This window comes from Amblyomma mixtum, chromosome 2 (genome assembly GCF_055824585.1).
Source record: "Amblyomma mixtum isolate Tamu chromosome 2, ASM5582458v1, whole genome shotgun sequence".
In the NCBI taxonomy this organism is placed as follows: domain Eukaryota; kingdom Metazoa; phylum Arthropoda; class Arachnida; order Ixodida; family Ixodidae; genus Amblyomma; species Amblyomma mixtum.
The window spans coordinates 146455139-146477551 of record NC_143013.1 but is presented as its reverse complement, the minus strand read 5'-3'; the positions used below and the strand labels follow the sequence as shown (position 1 = coordinate 146477551).

The 22413-nt window shown below is 45.5% G+C and overlaps 1 protein-coding gene across 6 annotated transcripts in view; it reads right to left on the bottom strand.

Annotated features, from left to right (window-relative positions):
• Positions 1-22413, bottom strand: part of LOC149361179 (monocarboxylate transporter 12-like) — a 194183-nt gene that overhangs the window by 16191 nt on the left and 155579 nt on the right. For all 6 annotated transcript variants that reach the window (XM_089572607.1, XM_089572608.1, XM_089572609.1 and 3 more), the window contains 2 exons: positions 9238-9421; positions 3670-3813 (listed from right to left, as the gene is read on the bottom strand). In XM_089572607.1, coding sequence (XP_089428733.1) covers positions 3670-3813; positions 9238-9421 — 328 coding nt within the window. The remainder of the gene's footprint in view (positions 1-3669; positions 3814-9237; positions 9422-22413) is intronic.

The window sequence follows — 22413 nt, the reverse complement described above, 5'->3', positions numbered from 1 at the left end:
TTCGTTATCGTACCAAGCTTTTAAATGCGCACTTATTAATTTCAGCAGTATAATAGAAACTGCGAAAAGCTTTCATGCATCCCTTCAGAAGTGACGACATCCTCTGGTTTCGTTTTTTGCGATTCGCTTCTATTTCTTAGTAAAATACGTAAGTAAGATTCTTGATCTTTCTACTGTCAATAAACGTTGCCCTAGCTAACAAAGGGGCGTGTAAGCTCTTTAGATATGAATTTAATACTCATTTGACAGCATATTTATTAGACAATGCCGTGAGTAATATCCGGCTGATTTTGAAGCATCATTTATACACTTTTGGTAAGCGATGCGATTGAGATACAGGGAAAATAAGCTATTTGTTGCATATAAGGCGTTACACTCTTTGGGCGTGTGCGCTTACGTTACTTGGCCATTTATTTTCCTGAGCAATCAAGCTATGTCGATGGCAGACTGCCATTTGTGGTAGGTTTGTGTGTCTGCCCCTATATCTGAATTCATCAGAATAGCATTGCTCTCCCGGCGAGTAGTGTGTAATTCTTGCCCTGCACAACATTGCCTAAATAACTTGAAAGCCTAAACCCTTAAAGCCTCATTTTCTCATCACATTATTCGGTCTCGTGACGACCACACCGAGAAAAGAAAGGTCGCCACCGTTTGGAAGTGAATGCTGCTGTAGGGTAGCGTCTGGGATCCGCGCTAAAAAATTGGTGTCGACGCAAGCTGTTTACTTGCGAAATCGGCCACTGATGGCGACACCTGGAGCTGTATTTTAAGAGCTGCTCATCTTCCGTTCTCCATTTCGCGTCCATTTGATCCTCTGTCATTTGTCACTCAGATACACCCACGGCTTTCAAGCGTCTGTGGGAAGCGACCCTGCCGTTGGGGTGGTTGGAGAGCGAACTACATATTGGCTGCATATCGCAGCCAATAACAGCCACTGGTGAGGGTCAATGACCGGGTCGCCTCTCACGGACGCTTGAAAGCCGTGTGTATATTGAGTGGCCAATGACAGGACCAAATCGACGCAAAATAGACCGAAATGAACAATGGAAAATAGAGGCCTTATAGAATACGGCACCCGTAATTAATATTATGGTATTTTCTAGCTCCGTTTTCGGAGCGAGCGTTCTTTAGAATGGTTCGGTTGGTTTAGTGCGGTTTAACGTTCCAAAGCGACTGAGGCTATGAGAGACGCCGTAGTGAAGGGCTCCGGAAATTTCGACCACCTGGGGTTCTTTAACGTGCACTGACATCGCACAGCACACGGGCCTCTAGAATTTCGCCTTCAAGAAATTCAGCCGCCGCGGCCGGGATCGAACCCGCGTCTTTCGGGTCAGCAGCCGATAACCACTGAGCCACCGCGGCGGGGCCTTTCTTTAGAATGACGTAGACTATCGGTACATTCACGATGTGAAAACAGCGCTAAGGAAACACGAGGGACAGAAAGGGAACGATGCAGACAAACGCTTGTCTGCGTCGTTGCCTTTCCGTCCTTCGTGTTCATTTTGCTCTGTTTTTACATCGTGAACGTTATCCAACTTGCCCAACTCTCCGCCTTGACTATCGATACAGCCCAGCTTTACTGTGTCGTCAGTGTCCCTTTAACAACAGCTTTGGGGCGTCAAACATTACCTTACGCTACAAGCGATTTCTTATAACGCACCATGGCTGGCTCCTCACGTCTCAAAAAGCTCTCTCGTTGTCACCAGGCAGCGACATTCCCGCCAGCACACATTACGCCTCTGAATTCGAGCACTGTATACAAGTGTGTTGAGGGCTGTATGACATTAGGTATATTTACTAATGAGGTCACGACAGCCCTGTCGCAGCTGTGCCCACAAGTACCAATTAATCTGCTAATAAACTGCTTACAGCTACTTGCCGCCGTGTTCGATTTGAAAGACACAGCAAGGAGACAGAAAGCCTATATGTATCTTGTTTTCCCTGAAGTGTACATGTTCTTTCTTGCAAAGTGCCGCACAAACATAATTCTGTGGCACAGGCTGAGGCGATGCTGAGCTCAATTTGTGCCGAAGCCGCCAAATGGCACTTTTTATTCCGAGGCATACTTTTCGCTTCATCACATTTCCATCACAATTGGTACGTGTCTGTAGCAGCGTCACGAGCTTCCTTTTCCAACAATTGCGCCGAGGCCAGCGTCACTTTTATCTGGCTTCACAAGAGCGAGAAACGATTGCCTCCCTTCTTTTTTTTTCACTTTTTGTATTGCAGTTTAGCTTTAGTTTTATTATTTAACAATACTGCAGGCTCCGAATTGAGTCCAAACATGGGTGGGCGAGCGAATCCAAAATCACTAAGTGATATAGCTAGGCTGGTATTCCCTAAAGCTCCGCCGAACCTTGTTCAGCTTAGTGTTTTTCAACTATTTTCTGAATAAGAAAATTTGTCATTGACCATGAAGCTTACCTAGCACCTCCCACGTACAGCCTTTGTCAAAAGTTTAGAGCCCAGGGGGTCCGCTTCTGGGCCACATTGCTTTGCTCGTAATGCGTCCTCAGCGTCCCAAATCTCTTGAAGGTAAGAACAGTTTTGGTCCTACTCCCTCCGATGCGTAAGTTTCCATTAGTGCTACAGGAGCGCCACAATAGGGCTTTGAAGCAAGCCCCCTGGGCTCTCAACTTTTGACAAAGGCTGTACATTTCCAAGTACATTCACAAGTGTAAAATACAAGAAATTTCTTGCTGACATCAGTATTTAAACCATATTTTTCCCACACATCATATATCAGTGGAACATACTGCCAATCGAAATAGTTGCACTAGGTGGCAATAGCTTCCTGGCCGCTCTTAAATCACATTTACGAGCACTAACTGACCTATCATCATAACATGCCATAAGCGATTGACTGTTTCCCTTGTCTTCTTTTTATGCGCTATTAGAGTTTTGTATGTTACAGTTAATATTGCGCTATTTATGTCCCATGTACACCACTTCCGAAGTGCATGTGTTTGCAGCCGTAATGCTACTGGGTACTTTCGTGTTTATATTTGTTCACAGTGCTTGTGGAACTTTGTCTCCAGTACATCAATGTGCATTTGGGCCATTTTTTACGTATTGAAATAAATGAAGAACCAAGAAGATCAAAATCTTAATTTTCACATGTGCAATAAATTCGCGTACATCACCGCTGCCAACAATGCGCAGAGGCATATTATTCTACTCAGAGACAGTAGTAGTGAAACAAGAATACTTAAAGGCATCAGTACAAACAAGGCAGTCTTCTCTCACTGTTCCGCAGTTAAAACAAATATTTCCTTGAAATACAAGCGTGAGGTAATGAACCTTCCCAATTTGCACCTTATTGCTACATCGGATATGCAGGAACGTAAGCCTCTATTCTGCTCGTCTGGATGTGAACGTTTCCAGGCCCAAGAGATTCATCATATCTGTCACACTATTAGTCCTCTTGCAGCAGTTACAATTTATGGCACTGTTCTGATTTGTTAACACTTCGCTTTCTTTTTTTTGGAACATCATAAAAGTTCTCCCGGGAAGTGCAGGCCATTGGCAGCTGTATCTGACAGCCTTTCACCAGTTCCTTCTCAGTTATTACGATTTTACAGAACAAAGCAATTAAAGAAATCCGTAGGCAGCAAAAAGAACGTCAAACAAAACTGAGTGATCCGTTCGCATACGAACTGCTGTACGCACCGTGAACGATACCCAGCGTGAGGTGCAGGGTCCAGATGTTGGTGGCGAAGTAGGCCAGCATGACTCCTCCCGCTGACACAACGCTGCCGAACAGGAGGACCGGCCTCGTCGTGAACCGGTGGGCAAGGGGACCCGCCAACAGGCCTGCGCGCAGAGAACAAGTTCTGCATGTGGCACATTTTTGTCGGCCGGGCTCGCACATAAGATAACCAAATTGACTGCCTATGACAATACTACGAAAAACAACGCGCAAAAAAAAGCAAGCTATATATCATCCTCAGCACGCATATCTCATCGCATCAGCCATCACCTGCAAGTTGCCCGTCCACGCTCACGCACAGTCACCTTTTCTAATTCCTTCTTTCTTCGTGCAGCCGCAGACTGGAACGGCCTTCCAAACAACGTTGCCATCATCACTTGCCCAAGTCTTTTCGCTGATAAGGCAAAACATTTCCGGTTATTGTGAGTTTGTGCTTTTAATTCTTGCCAACCCTTATGTAACACCCCTTTTAAAGGGCCTTTAAGGTAATAAAATGAAATAAATTGAAATAAGGCGGCGGCTAGCTTGGGGTAACTCACATTCTTTCTTTTTGCGTATTTCGTGCTTGAAATTTTGGCACATGCGCGGGGCTTCTCGCACTTGGCCTATAAATAATGCTTGCCTGCCTTAAAAATTACTGTATTTTCCTTAGGAGTTGTCCTTGTCTGAACCATAGTACCATCACCACTTATCGTCACTCCTCTTCCTCGCGCATTTGCTTTCCTTCTGGCCGCACTGCAGGAATAAAAAACATATCACGCGAAGACGCGAGCTTGGAAAGTGAACATTTATTCAAACTTGCCGAGATATTTAGCTATAAATGATGTCATGCGCCCGACGAAAGAAAACAAAATTGGAAGGTTGCATTAGCCGCCCAGTGGTGTTAAAACAATTTGCTTTTGTTGGAAATTCTCGTACTTCGCTAGTTGCTGGTTAGCGGACAACAAGGATGACTGCTACAGAGCCAAAATGAAAAATAGAAACCTTCTGTCCGTTTTCGAGCGCGTGACTTTCAGATGCATATTCGGAAATCTGGTTCGCTTCAGTATTAGAGGAAGCGGCGGGAAAAATTTAGCAAGAATAAAGAATACTCTTTGCTTCACTCAGACGGGGGATATAATCTGCAAGGATGCTTTTTGTCTCTCATTATATACCCTTCTTTTCATCGTCACTCTCGTCATTGACTGTACAGCCGCCGAACGACGCCATTGGCTGGCTATCAGCGGCAGGCACCAAAGGTGACGACGAAAATGAATTAACGGGAAATTACATCGTTACAAAACGCGTTTTGACTTCTTATGTCACATTCCACCATCGCCGAGAAACGCGCAGTAGTTGTGTGCAGCTTTTCTTTGCCACGCAGCAACGGCCGTCAAAAGCCGGCAACGGCTTCGAATGTTCACGGCAAAAAAATAAAAAGTGCCACATTGATGAAACAGCTAAAGGGCAACTGTGGTGCCCGCTGACTCCTTGCTCGCTCATCGTGCAATTCCTGGACAGTTTCTGGGAGCAAACAGAGGGCATAAGGGGTGTTTGCATATCCGCGGGTCTTTGTTGTCGTTAAACTGAAGCACACCTACGAGGCCTGCCTTTGTGCTTCCAAGCGGCTTCTCTATTGACGGCTGTTGCGACGAGGGATTCCTCCTGGGGTGTGACAAAGGGGGGCCTCCGCAGCCTAGGGCTGCGGTGAAAGCAAAATCGCATGAAGTGATAACAGCCTCAGATTAGTCGCGCATGCAGGTCAGCACACAATGATATCGCGTTCTCGACACATGGCTGTTGCAAAAGAAAATAAAGGTTTCCACGTGGGGGGAAACCCTCCTCTTGCGTTTGGCGCCGATACTTGTGATTAAGAAACGACGTACCTTACTTGAACGGAGTACAATATGTAGAGATGTGTTTGTACTAATAAACAAAGAAACACTACGGTGATTCTTTTAGCAGCAGCTTCCGCATCCTCATTAACTTTTTCCTTGCAACGTAAAAACTGAAAACAGCCCCCACACAAAAGGCAAAAAAGATTAACTGTAAAGCGCTTTACAAATGCCGCTAGGTCATCTTTGTCATTTGACGGTCAGGCACGACCTCAATGCATTTTATCAACCAGGAAAACCACCTTTACCTGCCAAACGGTGGATACTGCTCCGGCTATTGTGCGGCATTAACAAACAGGTCCTTCCCGCTCACCATTCATGATACTCTACTAATATTCTAATTAGTTGTGGTAACATCTAAACAGATACAAGAAAAATGAATGGAAAAGGGACAGGCATACAATAGCCATGAGAAGAGGGTGTTGTGTTGGGTTTTATAGCACATAGGCAACTAAGGCTATCATGCGCCAAGCTCAAGGATTAGGAAAAGTTTTCTGCAGATTCATAAACATGAGAAACATCATCGCTAGATTGAAGGGTCGAGAACGTTATTGCTACCTAGTGATGAGAAAGTAAAGTAACTTTAGAATTGACTAATAATAAAACCTTTAAAGAGGGTCGGGCAATCTCAGTGTCCACCCTTGCCTGGGCAAGGATGTTGATGCTGCCAACCGATAAAACAAACAACTCATACTTCTCAGGAGTGTGAAAGTGGCTGATGTATATCATAAAATCAAGCGATGCAGCGGGTAAGAACTCAATATTTTCGTAGAAATCCGGCATCCCTTAAAAAGCTAAGAACATAGACATGTAAAAAATTGCATTATCACCAAAGAGCAGCGCTGGGTGAAAAGGGATGCATTCTGTATAAAATTGACTTAATTTTTTTTTAGTTTTTGAAGTTTTCAGCGTGAGAATAAAATAAGCTATACCGCGCTGTCATATTCACATTTTTCACATAGAGGTTTGCCTTGCTTTGTCAAAAGAAACTTTTGCCGGGTGAGAGTGTCCAATGCAAAGTCGACATAGATTACTTCCATGAAACGTTCTAGATGCTTGCATGATTTCCATTTTCCCACAAAGGGCTTAACGAAGTGTGGTGCGTTTTCGCTTTCCCAAACCGCTTGCTATTGATCTTTCAACTAAGAGTGTATTAACTTCATGCAGTCTTTGTGCGGCAAGTTGAAATTCTTAATTTCACCGCTGCAAGCTCCTGAAGTGCATGTGTCTGTTCTCTCGTTTCCCTCTATCCCGACGTGGCTCAGCATCGGGCACAATCTTTCTCAGGTGACCTTGTGTTGTGATTTTAAGGCGAAAGCCTTTAATGCCTCATTGTTGTAAGCAGCAGTTGTCGACAGAAAATGTCACGCTTTTCAATTGATCGAAACGGCTTTGACGTCACAGTGCGCGAATTTCAAACGGGGCCAATTGTACTTTGCCTAGTAACCATGCAACCAATTGAAGGGATCGTACAGTAATGCTCCAAGTAAGTGGGACTGAGCTTAGTTAATTGCTTAATTACCCAATTAGTCCAATTAACTTTTCTAGTCAGGCCATATAAATAAATAAAACGGAGTAGCAAATTGGTCGAGCTCGGGAATAGAACCCCGGTCTTCGGCGTGCGAGACGAGCATGCTATCCACTCCTCCATGCCAGCTCGATGGTTTGGAATGAACAAAGGCGCGTCAAGTGAATACGGTTTCTTCGCTCACTCCCATCCTCCTCCCTTCCCTTCCGGAGAGGTTTAGGTGTCTCCTCAAAAACCAATTTACCGACGAGCGAGGCATAGAACCGAATGGGCAATGGCGTTCTATGGACAGAGGCCCGTGTGCTGTGCGATGTCAGTGCACGTTAAAGAACCCCAGGCGGTCGAAATTTCCGGAGCCCTTCACTACGGCGTCCCTCATAGCCTAAGTTGCTTCGGGACGTTAAACCCCAATAAACCAAACCAAACTATGGACTCCCTAGCAGCGTTGCAAGATGTTGTCGCGTTCCACTCTTAGAGGCGAAGCTTAACATCTTAACCACACATCAGTGACCACACTTTAGGTAAAAAAAGTGCCCCCTGAATTTTGACGGGTGTTCACCGAGATATGTGAGACAGTTACTGCGTAATTTCCTTTCCTCAAATACAAATTTCATTTCCTTCATTACGGGCCCTCTTTGTCTTCTTTCACTCCCACTTCCTCCCTTCCTCTACGGTGCGGTTCAGGTGTCCACCGGGATGACAGAGAATTACTGCGCCATTTCCTTTCCTCAAAAAGCGTTGCGTTCAAAGGGCAAGGCATCGCGCCGGACAGGTGGTGGCGTTCCGTGGACTCCCTGGCAGCGCTACAACACGCTGTCGCGTTCCACTCCTAAAGGCGAAGCTTAAGCGTCATTAATTATCAGTTAATTAGTATTCAGGCATTAATTAGTAATTAACCATTAATTAGTGATTTGTCATCACTCAGTAATTAGTACTGAATTATATTTGACGCCACCAGTGCCACAGAAGCAGCGAAAGTGGTTCGGAAAACGCTTTCGCCTCTACGCACTTTAGACAGTCAAAGTGCCCCTGAATTTTTTTCTACGTTATGTATTATGCTCACGACTAGGGGCTCAACTGTATTTCTGGAATGGAGTGAATGAAGTAGGCTGAGTGAATCAGTGTAAATTATGCTGTTTTCAATATTGCAATTCATTATTCTGCCTACTGCTGTACACACAGCTTAAAATTCAGCAGTGAAAATTGATGTACAATTCGGCCATCTGACTATATTTTCCCAATTTGCTTTTACTATGGCACTACCGACACAGTTTCTTGATTTTGAGCCATCGGTGGAAAATTCTGTGTTGCTTAGATATTTTTCTTTAATAGACATATATTCTTGTCCCATGTGTTCATATGGCATTTCTTTTTTGCGAAGGTCTGTTAATGTGAAGTCACACACAAAGGCTAGGCTGTACCACTGGATTGTGTCTTAGGCAATTTCAGATAGGGCATCTAGCAATCCCGAGTCTTGATATTTATCTTCGAAGCGTAATAATAGACATCTTGTTGACTGGTGTCTTATTCACGGCGTAGCCAGGCACGGCTAAGCGTGGGCGCTCGGGTCCGTTGTGACGCACTGCTCACCATCATCCCCCTGCGGGGATATCACTGCGGATGCTCGGGAACCGGTGGTGTCGCAACTCACCAACGTCTGCACGCTGCAGGTGCCCATGCGGGCGCCGTAACAAGCGAAATGCACGTCTGATTGAGAAGTGAGAGGGAATAGGAAATATGTAGAAGCAGAGAGAAATAAAGCACCAGGTACATGGGAAAACGTAGGAAAACAAGAAACTAATAACAAACTGAAAGGACCCCAGAAGTATAACAAAGCACTTTGAACATATGCTTAAGGCATATACTGCGAAGCGTGTTACCGGCACAGAGAGAACTAGTGAATACCTTGAAAAGCTTTTTCTTGTCATAGTAAGCACTAAATGACGCCGAAGTGTTATACGAGAGAAAAAAAACTAAACAGGGTAAGTGCCTGTAATCCCTCCCCGGTCGAGATCACCAGCTTGTAGCGCGTCAGCCTGAGATGACGCTAGAGAGTTCCACCCGGGCGGTCTCGACCGCGTATCCATTGTGCTGGACCAAGCAAGAGGAGGAAAAGCGGAGCCCACCTGAGAGCACCCTGGCGCCGCCCAGCAGCATGAGGGTCCACGAGGCCTCCTCGCGGTTGACGCCGAACTCCTGTATGATGGCCACGAAGAGCACGCCGAAGGATCGCAGCGGGGCCAGGGCGAAGAAGCCCGAGAAGGCGCACGCGACCGCCGTGAGCCAGCTGTGCACGCTGTCCGGCCCATGCTGCATGCGAGAGAGAGAGCCTCCGCTCGTTTCATTCTTTCAAATTATCATCGCAACTACAGCGTCACGACTATGAAAACAAGCTTGTCACTACCCCTGCTGTCACAACGTAGGAAATTATACCGCCTTTGCCTGTTCCCAATCCCATTCTTAAGAATAAAATGATATTACCACCCTGTTACATTTCACATCGCGTTGACCGTCGTCACAAGGTTGGTTCCTTCATGCCAAACCAGCCATTATCACAATTCATTCATCCCAAGTACGTCAGCAAGACGGAATCACCTTCCCGGATCTATTGTCGAAATTTCTGATAAATCTACGTCTAAATCTGCTTTAACCAGCCTGGTGCTGCTGTTTTTATTTTTTTGCGGTTGTTCCACTTTTTCTATATGCGCTTATGTTCCAGCCTTTTGAACGTGATATCTCTTGTCGATTTTGTTTTTCTTGTATGCTGATGTTTTTGTAGTTGTTTTTATTCCGAGATATGCGCTGTTAATTTGATAAATGTTTTGACGTAACCTGTTTGCTCCTTTCATCTGTGAGCTTCATTTTGTCTAATCTTTATGTGTATTTACAGCTGTATTTTTTGTTTCACTTTCGTGTGTAACCCACTCCCCTCTGTAATGCCCTCTGGCCCTGAGGGTAATGAAATAAGTAAGTAAATAAATAAAAACACTGCAGCCCAGCACAGCTGACCGTTTTCAGCCGCCCCGTGGCGTTCTCCAACGCGCTGAGCAATCCCAGAACCACGACGCCACGGCTGCAGCGATATCGCACCGGGCCTCAGGCCTAAGCTACTGTTGCACCAAAACAAAGAAAATCCGGCCTGCGCGGTATATTTTTGTCTCCAGTCGAGCCAATGTAATGTTCAAACTTGAAACCACGAGCGCAAAACAAAGAGAAACCAGTACGCGGTAATCAGCGTCCCAAAGCAGCACTGGAAATTTTCCAGAATCTCAGGTATACTAGGCCACCTGGCGTTCTTTAATCTGCTCTAAAATTGAGCAGCACAGAGGTGTTTTTGTAATTTTCTGTGCACTTCAGTTTTTGCAGTTCTTGCGTTTTTGCGAAATTTGGCCGCCGCGGCTGAGGCTAATGAGAATAACGTTGTCGCCGTTGCGTGCATCGTAAGAAGCTGATTCACAGTTCTCAACACCCCAAAAGCCCCCTCCGCATTGGCGCAATACGAGTAATTTTGACTTATGGAATTCACGTACGGGAACCACAGAAAAAGAAACACTGCGCAAGGTGGGCAATAATTACACCGAGGCGAGCAGACAGTGCAGTTTCTGGGGGGGGAGGTCTCTAACAAATCTTTCATACACACAAAAAAAAAACGAATAGAACCCTTAACCGACCGAAGAAGGCAAGAAGTTATTCCGGCATTTCTTCATATCACAGAATACCGTGTTCTGTGGTATGGAGTTGGCACCATAGCTGTGGGCAGTATAACAGAGTATCAGCGAGAACGCAGAGGTAAGCCACACAGCAGCAGTTGCTAGGAATTGAGCTCTTAAGAATTAGATTAAGAACTATCGGGCAGTATCCAGGGTACATTTCCTAAGTGAGATCGCGTCAGTCGAACTGCTTAGAAGTGAGAGGTAATTCGTAGACACCTTCCAATAGTTTCGTGTTAGATATTACTGTTACCCTGTTTCAGTGGCCTTGTGGCCTGTAAAATGGCGGTGTGACGGGACGCCTCAGAACTGAGTCACGTGATGGAGGAAATGGTGAGAAATACACGAGACTTTGAATGAGGTGATCTGGGCAGACCTGCAGAAATAAAAAAATATGGTCTGGCTGGGTTCTGAAACCGCGGCGGCGCAGACACATCACATTCACTGGCCACTGCTCGAGAGCACTGTGCTATCGCCGCAGCTGGCCACGCATCGTGCTCAACTGCTACACATTCTCGCGCTGATCACTGCACGTCGCCGCCTCCAACTTCCGTCTTTGCGCAGGTCACGAAACGAAAAGAAACGCGCTTTCAATCGTGGTTTCAGGTGCATGGCGTAAGTGTCCACCTGTAAAAACCTGCTTTCGCACAATATTTCCTGGTTAGCAAAGATAAACCGGCTGCAATTAATTTTTTTACTTTTATGACTTTCCTTGCTTGGTACTGCTTTTGTTCACAAAAAGTGGCAGCCTAATTTCCAACACAGCACTGACAATCTGCTAAATATTTTCTTATACAGGTTCTCAAAGCCTGAAATTAAATGCGAAAGAATCCCTATATCTTCATGCTTCAAGCTTATCTGTAAATTTAGCAAGCGACCGCTGAGAGACATTTTCAAAAAGAAAATATGTAACCTGCTCACAGGCCACATGAAAGCAACGGGCGACATAAATGAATAAGCAAAAGTACCACGCGCTTTCTGTCTTGGCTGGGCCGCTAATGTCGACAATCGAAAGAGAAGATTGTTGCAAAGCTTGTTTTGCTAAACAGAGAACCACGAGAAGGCCTGCCGACACCTCAAGATGCTCAAAGAGCAAGGTTCTCAATATCGATACTCATCGGCTCCATATCAGAAGTGGTCACTACTCTGCACGCCGAAGTATGCTTCAATCGTTACCTAACGGCCGACCTAGACGCTAGCCTTCGGTCTGCTCGGGTCTCATCGAGCCGGAGAAATGTTTTATGCGCTTGTCTATGTAAATCTCTCCGATAGCGCGGCGCGATATATGTGCTACGCAGCCGTTTGCGAAATTACTCGTCCTCGGCACATGATTGACGGTCTGAACGTCTGATTGAGAAAAGAGAAAGGCTGCCAATGTGGCGAAGCAGTAGAGTTTTGCCTCACTGGGCGACCTCTATTTCTTTCTTCTTCTTAAAATTCCTTCCTCTCTCTCTGTTTCGCACGCAGTTCTTTAACAATGGTCCGTACTTTTTCATGTGATCACAGCCTGCCTACACAATGTCTTCACTGGGTCTACAGTCATCTACAGCCAGTTCGCTGCGACAAGCGGAAGAGCACGGACTGAAACCACACACGAGGTGGAACAGGCCTGTCATTGCACTTGCACTTAGCTAACAGCGGCGATTTATGTGCGAGCGTCACTCGGTACAGGTTGTGTTGGTTAAGCGGGCGTTTTTATGCGTCAAAGCGACGTTTGTCTTGTGAATAACCGTTCCAGCTTTGAAGCCGCGCCGCGAAAACTCTAGCCTCTGATGTCTTTTGTTTTTGAGGCTAGGATATCAATGTTTTATTTTTTCGTAGCGAAATGCAGTTTGCTGCAATTTTGCTCTCAATTCGCAGAGTGCTATGACGATGATGATTTTGTCCTCAGGGTGAATGGCAGGTACCTACGGCGGGGGATTTTTCCAGGGTGCATAGCGGATACAAACACACTCATGTGCAAGGAGTAGAGAATTTTGATAATTTTGGGAGTCCACCTTTTGCGCTACTTCTTTCTTTCAGCACTCGTGATCCGTGTCCAATTATCTTATAATATCGGGTACTTGTTTGGCGCTTCCGTCAGTGAAGAATTACGGCGTAGTAAATTTGACCATTTCTTAACCTACTGGAATTGAACACAAAAGTAAACTTCTGCTTTTCTCTCCTAAATATACCCCTGTTTAGCAAACTTTACCCCTCGCTAGCGCTGATCACCCCAGCTGACAGATCGGCTCAAACCACTTGAAGAAAGGGGGACGACAAAAAAAACACACAAAATGCTTGTCACTTGTAACTCTACACCAAGGGTTCCATGAGTATTGAAACTTAGGGATTTTCGTGCATAAAAACTCTGCTGTTCATCCTTTACATGTGCTGCAACAACTTCATAAAACTAAGCACTTAATTTCACGTCATACAGGAGGTACCACAAGCTGGTCATTACTTCCAGTTTCTGTTGTGTGTTACAGAGAGTGCACTTAGGTAACAAAAATTCTTAGGGATCGACTACAAACCGGTCTGTCGAGCGTTGGAATATTTCTAAGCCACTAGAAAACTGTATGCTAGGACAACACCTTTTCCGCGCTGCAATTGAGGTGGCTCAGTGGTTATGGCGGTCGGCTGCTGACCCGAAAGACGCGGGTTCGATCCCGGCCACGGCGGTTGAATTTTGATGAATGCAAAATTCTAGACGCCCCTGTGCTGTGCGATGTCAGTGCACGTTCAGAATCGTAGGTGATCGAAATTTCCGGAGCCTTTCACTACGACGTCCCTCAGAGCTAGAGTCGCTTTGGGACGTTACACCGCCATAAGCCAAAAGACACATTTTTTGCGCCGTATTCCTTATAATCAATGAGAAATAATTTTAGTAATTTTCATAAATAATTGCAGAAAACTCTTTAGTCTGTACGGATAGTTTGCACCGCGCCAATAGAGTGATTTTTTTTTTTATCTTTAAGTGCTGAAAGGTGCCTTTAGGCTATAACAGATACACTTTTCTGGCGTTTAACGTCCCAAGGCGACCCAGGCAATGAGGGACACCGTTGTGGAGAGCTTCAGATAATTTCGACCACCTGGGGCCCTTTAACCTGCACTGACATCGCACAGTACACTGGTCTGCAGCATTTCTTCTCGATGGAAATGCGAACGCCGCAGCCGGAATCGGACTCGCGTCTTTCCAGTAAGCAGCCCAGCGCCATAGCCACTGAGCCACCTCGGCGGCTTTATAACAGATACACATGTGACGGCATAATCGTCGCCAAATATAATCATATTTCATCGGCAAAATAAACATTATGCTACTTTTAAAGAGATATTTGAATTTTAAACGTCTACATGTCACTGCATGGTGCCACATGTCCGACAAGTTTGGCAATGCTCAGAAAGCTGCTCACTACTGCCTCGTCTCTGGGTAGAGTTGCGATTTTCGCAGCAACTATCTTTCAGGAAGAAGAAATATTAATAGCGCCAATTATAAATTAACTGAAGTCCTAATTTCTTTCACCCGCGTCTTACTATTGCGCGTGGCGGTGATTGCATACAGACAGCCAAGCGAAGACTTCAGCCGCAAGGTGCTCCTTGGGAGCAGCTGTCGCTGGCGGTGGGGATAGCAACAACTGCGATTGGCATTCGTCGCTCAATGCCCCACTCAGTTTAAAGGTTAAAACAAACAATGAAAATGCAGCGCCTAACACACCGTCTGTAGTCGGTAACGCCAAAGGGACTGCTGCGAGAGTTTACAGTCGCTCCAGAGAAATCTGGTAGCGCCTCAAGTGGCCAAGTTATTAGGGCCTTCCGGCGGCTACGAACAAAGAGGTTGAAAAAAACAAGCATTAAAACATTCGCGGAGTTGTAAAGAGCGTTATCGAGAGGGGAAGGAAGTCATTTCTACGTTTGCGGTTCTTTGCGGTTCCGTTTTGTTTGAACCCTGCAGACCGTTTTACAGGGGAGCACTATCGCTAAGCGTGCAAACCTTCTGCTTTTTCTGCATGTAAACAACGTCAACGCGTCTGTTTTGAACGTATGCAATCACTGAGTGACGTTTTAAAAGACAAATATTTAACCTGCCCACAGGCCACGCGAGAGCAGGGGGCGATGTAAATGAATACACAAAAGTAACAATGCGAGGTGCTTTCTGTCTTGTGTAATCGGCCAACGTCGATCATTCGAAACGAGAGATTGTTGCAAAGCTTGTCTTGCTAAACAGAGAACCACGAGAGGGCCTGCCGACACCTCAAGATGCAAAAAGAACAAGGTTCAGAATCTCGAGACTCACCGGTACCATATCAGAAGTGCGCAGCGCTGCGCACGCCGAAGTATGCTTCAGTCGTAACCTAACGGCCGACTTAGACGCTAGCGTTTGGTCTGCTCCGGTCTCATCGAGCCTCTTCGGAAGAACCCGTTTATGCGCCTGTCTATATAAAGCTGCGAAATCCTCCCGGTAGCGCGGCGCGGTATCTATGCTACGCAGCCGGTTGGGAAATTATTCGTCCTCGGCACATGATTGACTGTCTGAACGTCAGATTGAGAAACAGGGAAAGGCTGCCAATGTGGGGAAGCAGTACAGTTTTGCGTCACCGCACACCATTCTTTTGCAATGGTCCGTTCTTTTTCATGTGATCACAGCTTGTCTACATTTCGTCTACACTGGGACTATCGTCATCGACAGCCAGCTCGCTACGACACGCGAAAGAGCACGGAATGAAAACGCACATGAAAGGGCAAAGGTCTGTCACACCGCTCGCTCTTCGCTGACAGCGGCAATTTTTGTGCAAGCGTCACCCAGTACAGGTTGTGTTTGTTAAGCGGGCGTTTTTATGCGTAAAAACGACGACGTTTGCCTTGTAGATAACTAAGCGCGCTTTCAGTCCGCGTCGCAAGAACAATAGCCTCTGACGTCTGTTGTTTTCGAAGCTAGCACATCAAGGTTTTAGTTTTTTTTTAAGCGAAATGCCGTTTCCTGCCATTTTGCCTTCAATGCGCAGAGTATTATTCACCTTATGCGCCACTTCTTTCTTTCCGCACTCGTGCTCCACATCCAGTTATTCTAATAACACGAGTGACACCGTTGCGGGCGGCTCGCGATAATTTTGACCACCTGAGGTTCTTTAACCTGCGCTGACATCGCATAGCACATTGGCTTCTAACATTTCTCCTCCATCGAAATTCGAACTCTGCGGCCGGAACCGAACTCGCGTCTTTCGAGTCAGCAGCCCAGCGCCATAGCCTGATCCACCGCGGCGGCTTTATAAGAGATACACATGTGGCGACATAATCGTCGGCAACGATGGTCATATTTCATCGGCACAATGAAAATGATGCTACTTTTAAAGAGATCCTTGAATTTTTAACGTGTGCATGTCACTGCGTGGTGCCACGATGCCCGACAAGTTTGGCGCTGCTCAGAAAGCCGCTCACTACTGCCTCGTCTCTGGGTAGAGTTGCGGTTTTTGCAGCTACTGTCTTTCAGGAAGAAGAAATATTATAGTGTGAATTATTAAGTAACTGAAGCCCTAATTTCTTTCCTCGCGCTCTTACTATTGCGTGTGGTGGTGATGGCATACAGACAGGCAAGTGAAGACTTCAGCCGCAAAGCACTTCCCTTATAAAAATGGTCTATAGACAGTCTATAGACTTCATATTGACTCTATTGACTTCCTATAGATATTGATTTTTGTCTTTCCATAGTCTATGGACTGTCTATAGACAAAAGTCTACTAAAAATGTATGGCCATAAATCTATAGATTGTCTATAGCATTTGTATTGCCTATAGACTGCTCTCTAGGATTTGTCTATAGATGGTCTATAGACTTTATTTACAGAAGTCTATAGGCACTCTAGAGACTGTCTAAACTTTTTTGTAAGGGTTGTCGCCACAAAGAGGAAACAGCACGGCGGTGGAGATAGCAGCAACAGCGATTGGCATTTGTCGCTCAAGGCCACGCTCAGTTTAAAGGTTAAGACAAACAATGGAGATACAGCGCCTAACACACCGTCTGTAATCGGCAACACCAGAGGGACTGCTGCGAGAGTTTACAATCGCTCCAGAGCAATCTAGTAGCGCCTCAAGCAGCAAAGTTATTACAGGTTGCCGGCGGCGATGGATGAAGAGCACGAGAGAACTAGCATTATAAAGCTTCGCGGCTTTGTAAAGAGCGTTATCCCGAAGCAAGGAAGCCATTTCCATGTTTACGGTTCTTTGCGTTTCCGCTTTGGCTGAACCCTGCAGAGTCTTCGACTTGGGATCACTATCTCTAAGCATGCAAACCTGCTGCTTTTTCTGGATGTACACAACGCCAACTCGTCTCTTTTGAACGTGGAAGGCCAGAGAAAAGCGATGTCGTTGCCTCAAGAATCAATGGTCCGCTGTACTACATTGAAGACTTTCCGATACTCGTACGATTGCCTCCTGGCAAAAGTGAGAGTTTTTTCTTGGAGCCCTTCTCAGGTCAGGGAAAACTTTGCATATCTAGAAGGCTTCCTGCATATTGCTAGCTCACAAGTAAGGTTCCATCTTAAGGATTCTGGCAGCAGCAATCCAGGTAATGAAAAATGTCTCTATTGTGGACATCACGTTTTGAAACACTTCGATCGGCATGTTTAGTTCTTCGATATATTTTATGCACGCTGCGGCATAATTAAGACAGTTGAGGTTCAGGGTGCCTTAGCACGCGGACGCCACTCAGTCGGCTCTGACTCGTTCCTACAAAATGAAATGCAACAAAACAGGCTCCTTGTATCATCCTGTAAATTTTATCAGGAAGAGATTTGACGACGCTGATCGGTATGAGTCTGGAACCGTCCGCAATACATAAGCTTTAAAAAACTAGTCACGTATAATCAGCGGTAAAAATAGCACAGCACTCTCGACAGTCAACTGCAGCGCGTCTTACTCCTTAATCAAGCGCGCATTTAAAGTGACTTGCTGAATTTACCTGGTGTAGGCAAGTGAAATAATCTATCTAGAGAGTTATACAGTGTTAAAAAAGCCTCCGCTTGACATCACCCTTCAGGCAACCACGCTTGTCAATGCGAAATAGTGGTTAAACTCAATACCCGCAAGGACTGCAACACTTGAGCTACGATTGCCAAGTTCAAGTTTCTGTACATTCCTCAGAATTTTACTTGCTGCTGTGGAATGCCGAGTGAAAACACCAGCGCTTTGCTTACTTTAGTAGTTGGAAGACATACTTATTTAAACGTTGCCACTTAAAAAATTTTGATTTAGAGCTCAGTTCTTAAGCGCCCGTTCATGGGTTGAGCCGCGTCGCCGCCATAGGTGTAACCGAGCCAAACAATAAATAAATAAAAATGAACAATGTCTCTACATGGATTAGAAGCTGCGGTGCAGTTCAGCTTTGCTGGCAACTGCAGGAGAGCACAAAGCTATTGCCACAGCGATCACGCTTCGTTTTAAACTGCAACACGCTCTCGTGTTGTGCATTGCACATCGTCGTATTCTTCGACTAGTACTGTTATCGAACTAATGTCGTCGCCGGATGTTCCGGCGACCCATTAAAGCAAAACGATAACCCTACAGAGCCTTAGACGGCGACAGAGCAGAGCTGCGCTCAATTTTCACATTTGGGGTAATCATAATGAGCCTTACACAATTTTTTGTATTTCTCTTCGGTGTCCGGAAAATCAGTTTTTAAACGGCTGCAAAGCGTTCAAGATTACTCATACTCGTATCATCACGAGCTTACAGTTATCGAGAAATTAGGTGGCTTCAGTAACAGTACATGAGGTTTATGACAGTGAAACTTTAGTCCATGCCGAAGCCTTCATCGATGTCAGATCAAGCACCCTGCAGATAACAGTAAATGAAAGCGTCTCTCTCGTCTCTCTCTCTCTCCATGCATATATATATATATATCCACCGGCGGCATGTGGTTGTTTTTTCTTCTTCTTTTCTAATCAATTAGCTTTAACCGATAACACATCAGTAATATTCTAAATCAAACAACAGCTCAAAATAAATAAATAGAAAAATAATTGAAAATTCCCTCTGTCCTTTGGTTTTTGTGGCTTTTGGCTTCTCTCATATTTACAACCAGCCCCTCATTCCCCTTCCCTTGATTGCTTAATTACTTAGCGAGGGCCTCGGTTCTGGCAGCCTTGACGCAATAGGAAGCATAAGAGGGTTCTCACACAGCTTCCACCCTCGCCGTTCGATGACGTTCTACGTCACATCATCGGTAACTCAGGACGTGCTACTTCCGCCGCTTAAGAACGTGGGTGGCGCTGATGAACACTCTCTAAGTTAGGTTATTTGTAAACATAAATACCCCCGAAAGCAGAAGATTTGACAGCCGTCGCTGTAGCTCAGCGGTAGAGCACCGGACGCGTAATTCGGAGGTCGTGGGTTCGGATTCCACCGGCGGCATGTGGTTGTTTTTTCTTCTGCTTTTGTAATCAATTAGCTTTAAGCGATAACACATCAGTAATATTCTAAATCAAACAGCAGCTCAAAATAAATAAATAACATAAATAAAAAAAAATTGAAAATCCACTCTGTCCTTTGGTTTCTGGGGCTGTTGGCTTCTCTCACATATATATATATATATATATATATATATATATATATATATATGAGAGAAGCCAACAGCCCCAGAAACCAAAGGACAGAGTGGATTTTCAATTTTTTTATGTTATTTATTTATTTTGAGCTGCTGTTTGATTTAGAATATTACTGATGTGTTATCGCTTAAAGCTAATTGATTACAAAAGCAGAAGAAAAAACAACCACATGCCGCCGGTGGGATCCGAACCCACGACCTCCGAATTACGCGTCCGGTGCTCTACCGCTGAGCTACAGCGACGGCTGTCAAATATATATATATATATTTGACAGCCGTCGCTGTAGCTCAGCGGTATAAATATATATATATATATATATATATATATATATATATACACACACACACACACACACACACACACATCACAGAGCTCTTGGAATCGGTTAACCTGCGATAACATGGTATGGTCGCGAACGAATTAAGCACGAATAATTAATTAAGAACGAATTAATCGTCTGAGGTCACAAAGCCAGCTGATATTCGCGATGAGTGAAATCTAGTTCCTACCTTCCTCTTCTGAATGTCCTCTCGCTCTAACAATACGTCGCTCAATACGACGACCGTAGACGACGTCAAAGCTGGCCCAACGCATGGACTTGAGCATGGTATCTTCATGTCACAATCGATTCGTTCCGTTGCGAGGTGCGGAGAGTTTGAGTCAATTTCCAGTTGCTTAATCTCTTCGGCGCCCTCCATAGAGCATCCGGCTTGGTTTACGCAGAGCTTCTTCTTAGCAGGGCGTGTTGCTTCACGATCTTCTCGAGACAGCCTTTCTCGACCATGCTGAGAACTTCATCATTTGGAGAATATTGTATTGGTCGTATTCTAGAGGGTTTTGATTTAGATATTCTCCCCACCTTAGGATCTAGGGCAGCAAGCCTGGAAACAGTGTGAAGCTCTTATAAACCTGTGGAATGCACCTTGCTTGTTCGAGCTTCTTAGGTAATGTTTTAGGCCGACTGCCATAGAAATATCGGTATTTTCTGCACAAAACGGCATCGAATCTGAGCGTATCGCTCGATTACTGAGGCTACGACCTTCACAGCTTCGCAATCAAGGCGACGTATTTCTTCCTGAACAAAAGCACACACTCAAAATTAACAACACTTCGTCGGTAATGGCATTAAATAATCAGTACTGTTCTAAATATTCGCTTCCAGTCGTCCGACCTGCTGCTGAAACGCGTCTGTTGTAGCTAGCTGCCCCTCACGGCACGGCACTAATTCATGACGGTTCTCCACACGGTCCGCTGACCACGCTGCCAAGCGGAGAAAGCAAGGAGCGCTCGGCTTTTAAATAGCATGTAGACACATCTGCACACACGGCCATACATCGTGCTGCTACGGTTTGGTCTTCCGACTTGACGAGTCCGCAAACCACGCGTCATAATTCTAGCCAAAATGACAGAAGAGCGCGCGCAGCACTCCTGGCGTTGCCTACGCAAAGTGCTAGCGTGATAAGAGCGATGGAACACGCAGCTGCCATTCGGCTATCTCCGCTGACGTCGAGCGCATTCTGCCGGCCGACTGACTTTCCAGGAAAGCAGCACCCATGGAGCAGCGATAGCATCTCTGGCCGAGCTTCGCCTCATTTCCTTTTGCTTCAGAGACTTTGACATTGTAAAAGGGTGCTTCCGTTTGCCGTAGTGAGAGCTTAACGGTGGAGCGTAGGGGCGTGCCGCTAAGCGTTTTTCTCTGACAACTGCCTTGAAGCGAAACACCCGGAAAATTAAGGGCCGCACGCTAGAAAAGGAAGAAAAGACGTTGGCACCTTGCAGCTTTGCTGTAACTGGCTGGGACTGTTGCTAACATATGCCGACCTACCCTGAGAGCCAAAATGACGGGTGCAAGGCACGTGCTTCCATTTCAGCTAGCGAACAGTTTGGGGAATTTTCAGCGTCGATGCCGGGAGAGCGCGGCCAGGAGTACAGACTCGTGCAGACCTGCTTGCTTCCCGGCGATTCTCTATACGGCTCGCTATTTAGCATCTGGACTGCATACGTTTCTTTTCAATTGACCAGGAATGCCGTCATCTCCCAGAGGACGAGCCGGAGAAGCTGAGTGGTGGTACACCCAGCGGAGAGTGCATCGGAGGGTGCTGGAGCACCCATTGGTGTTCAAGAATAAGATTCATTCAGTGCAGTGCTTGATCGCTCCAGTTAATGGATGACTTACTCAAGCAGGCAAAACAGCGCTCAAATAGCCAAGGGAAGCAAAGAGGACCGGATGCCGTCTGGTATTTGTCTATTTTTGGCGCACTGCTTTATTAATGCGTTAGGAATAGAAGGGTCTGTGCCAGCGGGAACGGCGTGATCCCTCAACTTAGTATACTAACAGAGATATAATGAACCTTAGTATGCAACACCTAACACAAAAAATCTTTAGTCTTTCAACCTTAGATATAACAAACCTCAGTATCCCTCTCGGATATACCGCAATTTCGTGTGTCGACCTTGTATATAACGAGCGTGATGTGATTACCACGTATATAATAAAGCTAAGTTCCCTACCTTGGTTATAACCAACTTTAGTGCATAAACGTCGGATATAACGATTCTAAGCATACCACCATCAGAAAAATCACAATAAGTGTGTGTATGTGTGGTCGAGAGAAGCGATACATTGTGTTGTGAAAATAAAGTGAAGAAATTGCATTGAATGTAGGCAAATGTACATTTGTACTTTAATCAGAAACAGCAAAACAAGCAGCAAGGCAAATCCTATCACCTTCAAGCAGTCCACCGAGCGTCGCCTGAGAGACGTCTTTCTTTAGCGATGACAGCTTGGCACTTGTGCTTAGGTGTTGCTATGCGCTTACACCGCAGCCAATGGATGCAACGTATAAGCTGCCATTGAAGCTCCAGCTTTGCTGTGCATCGTACCACCACAACGTCATTTCGAAACGCTTATTAATAGGCGGCCATTACTGTAGTGCGAAGGAACCACGAGCAGTTCAGACAGCTGGAATGTTATTTTGCTCCGACGCACGGTTAAATGTCTATTCATTATGCCA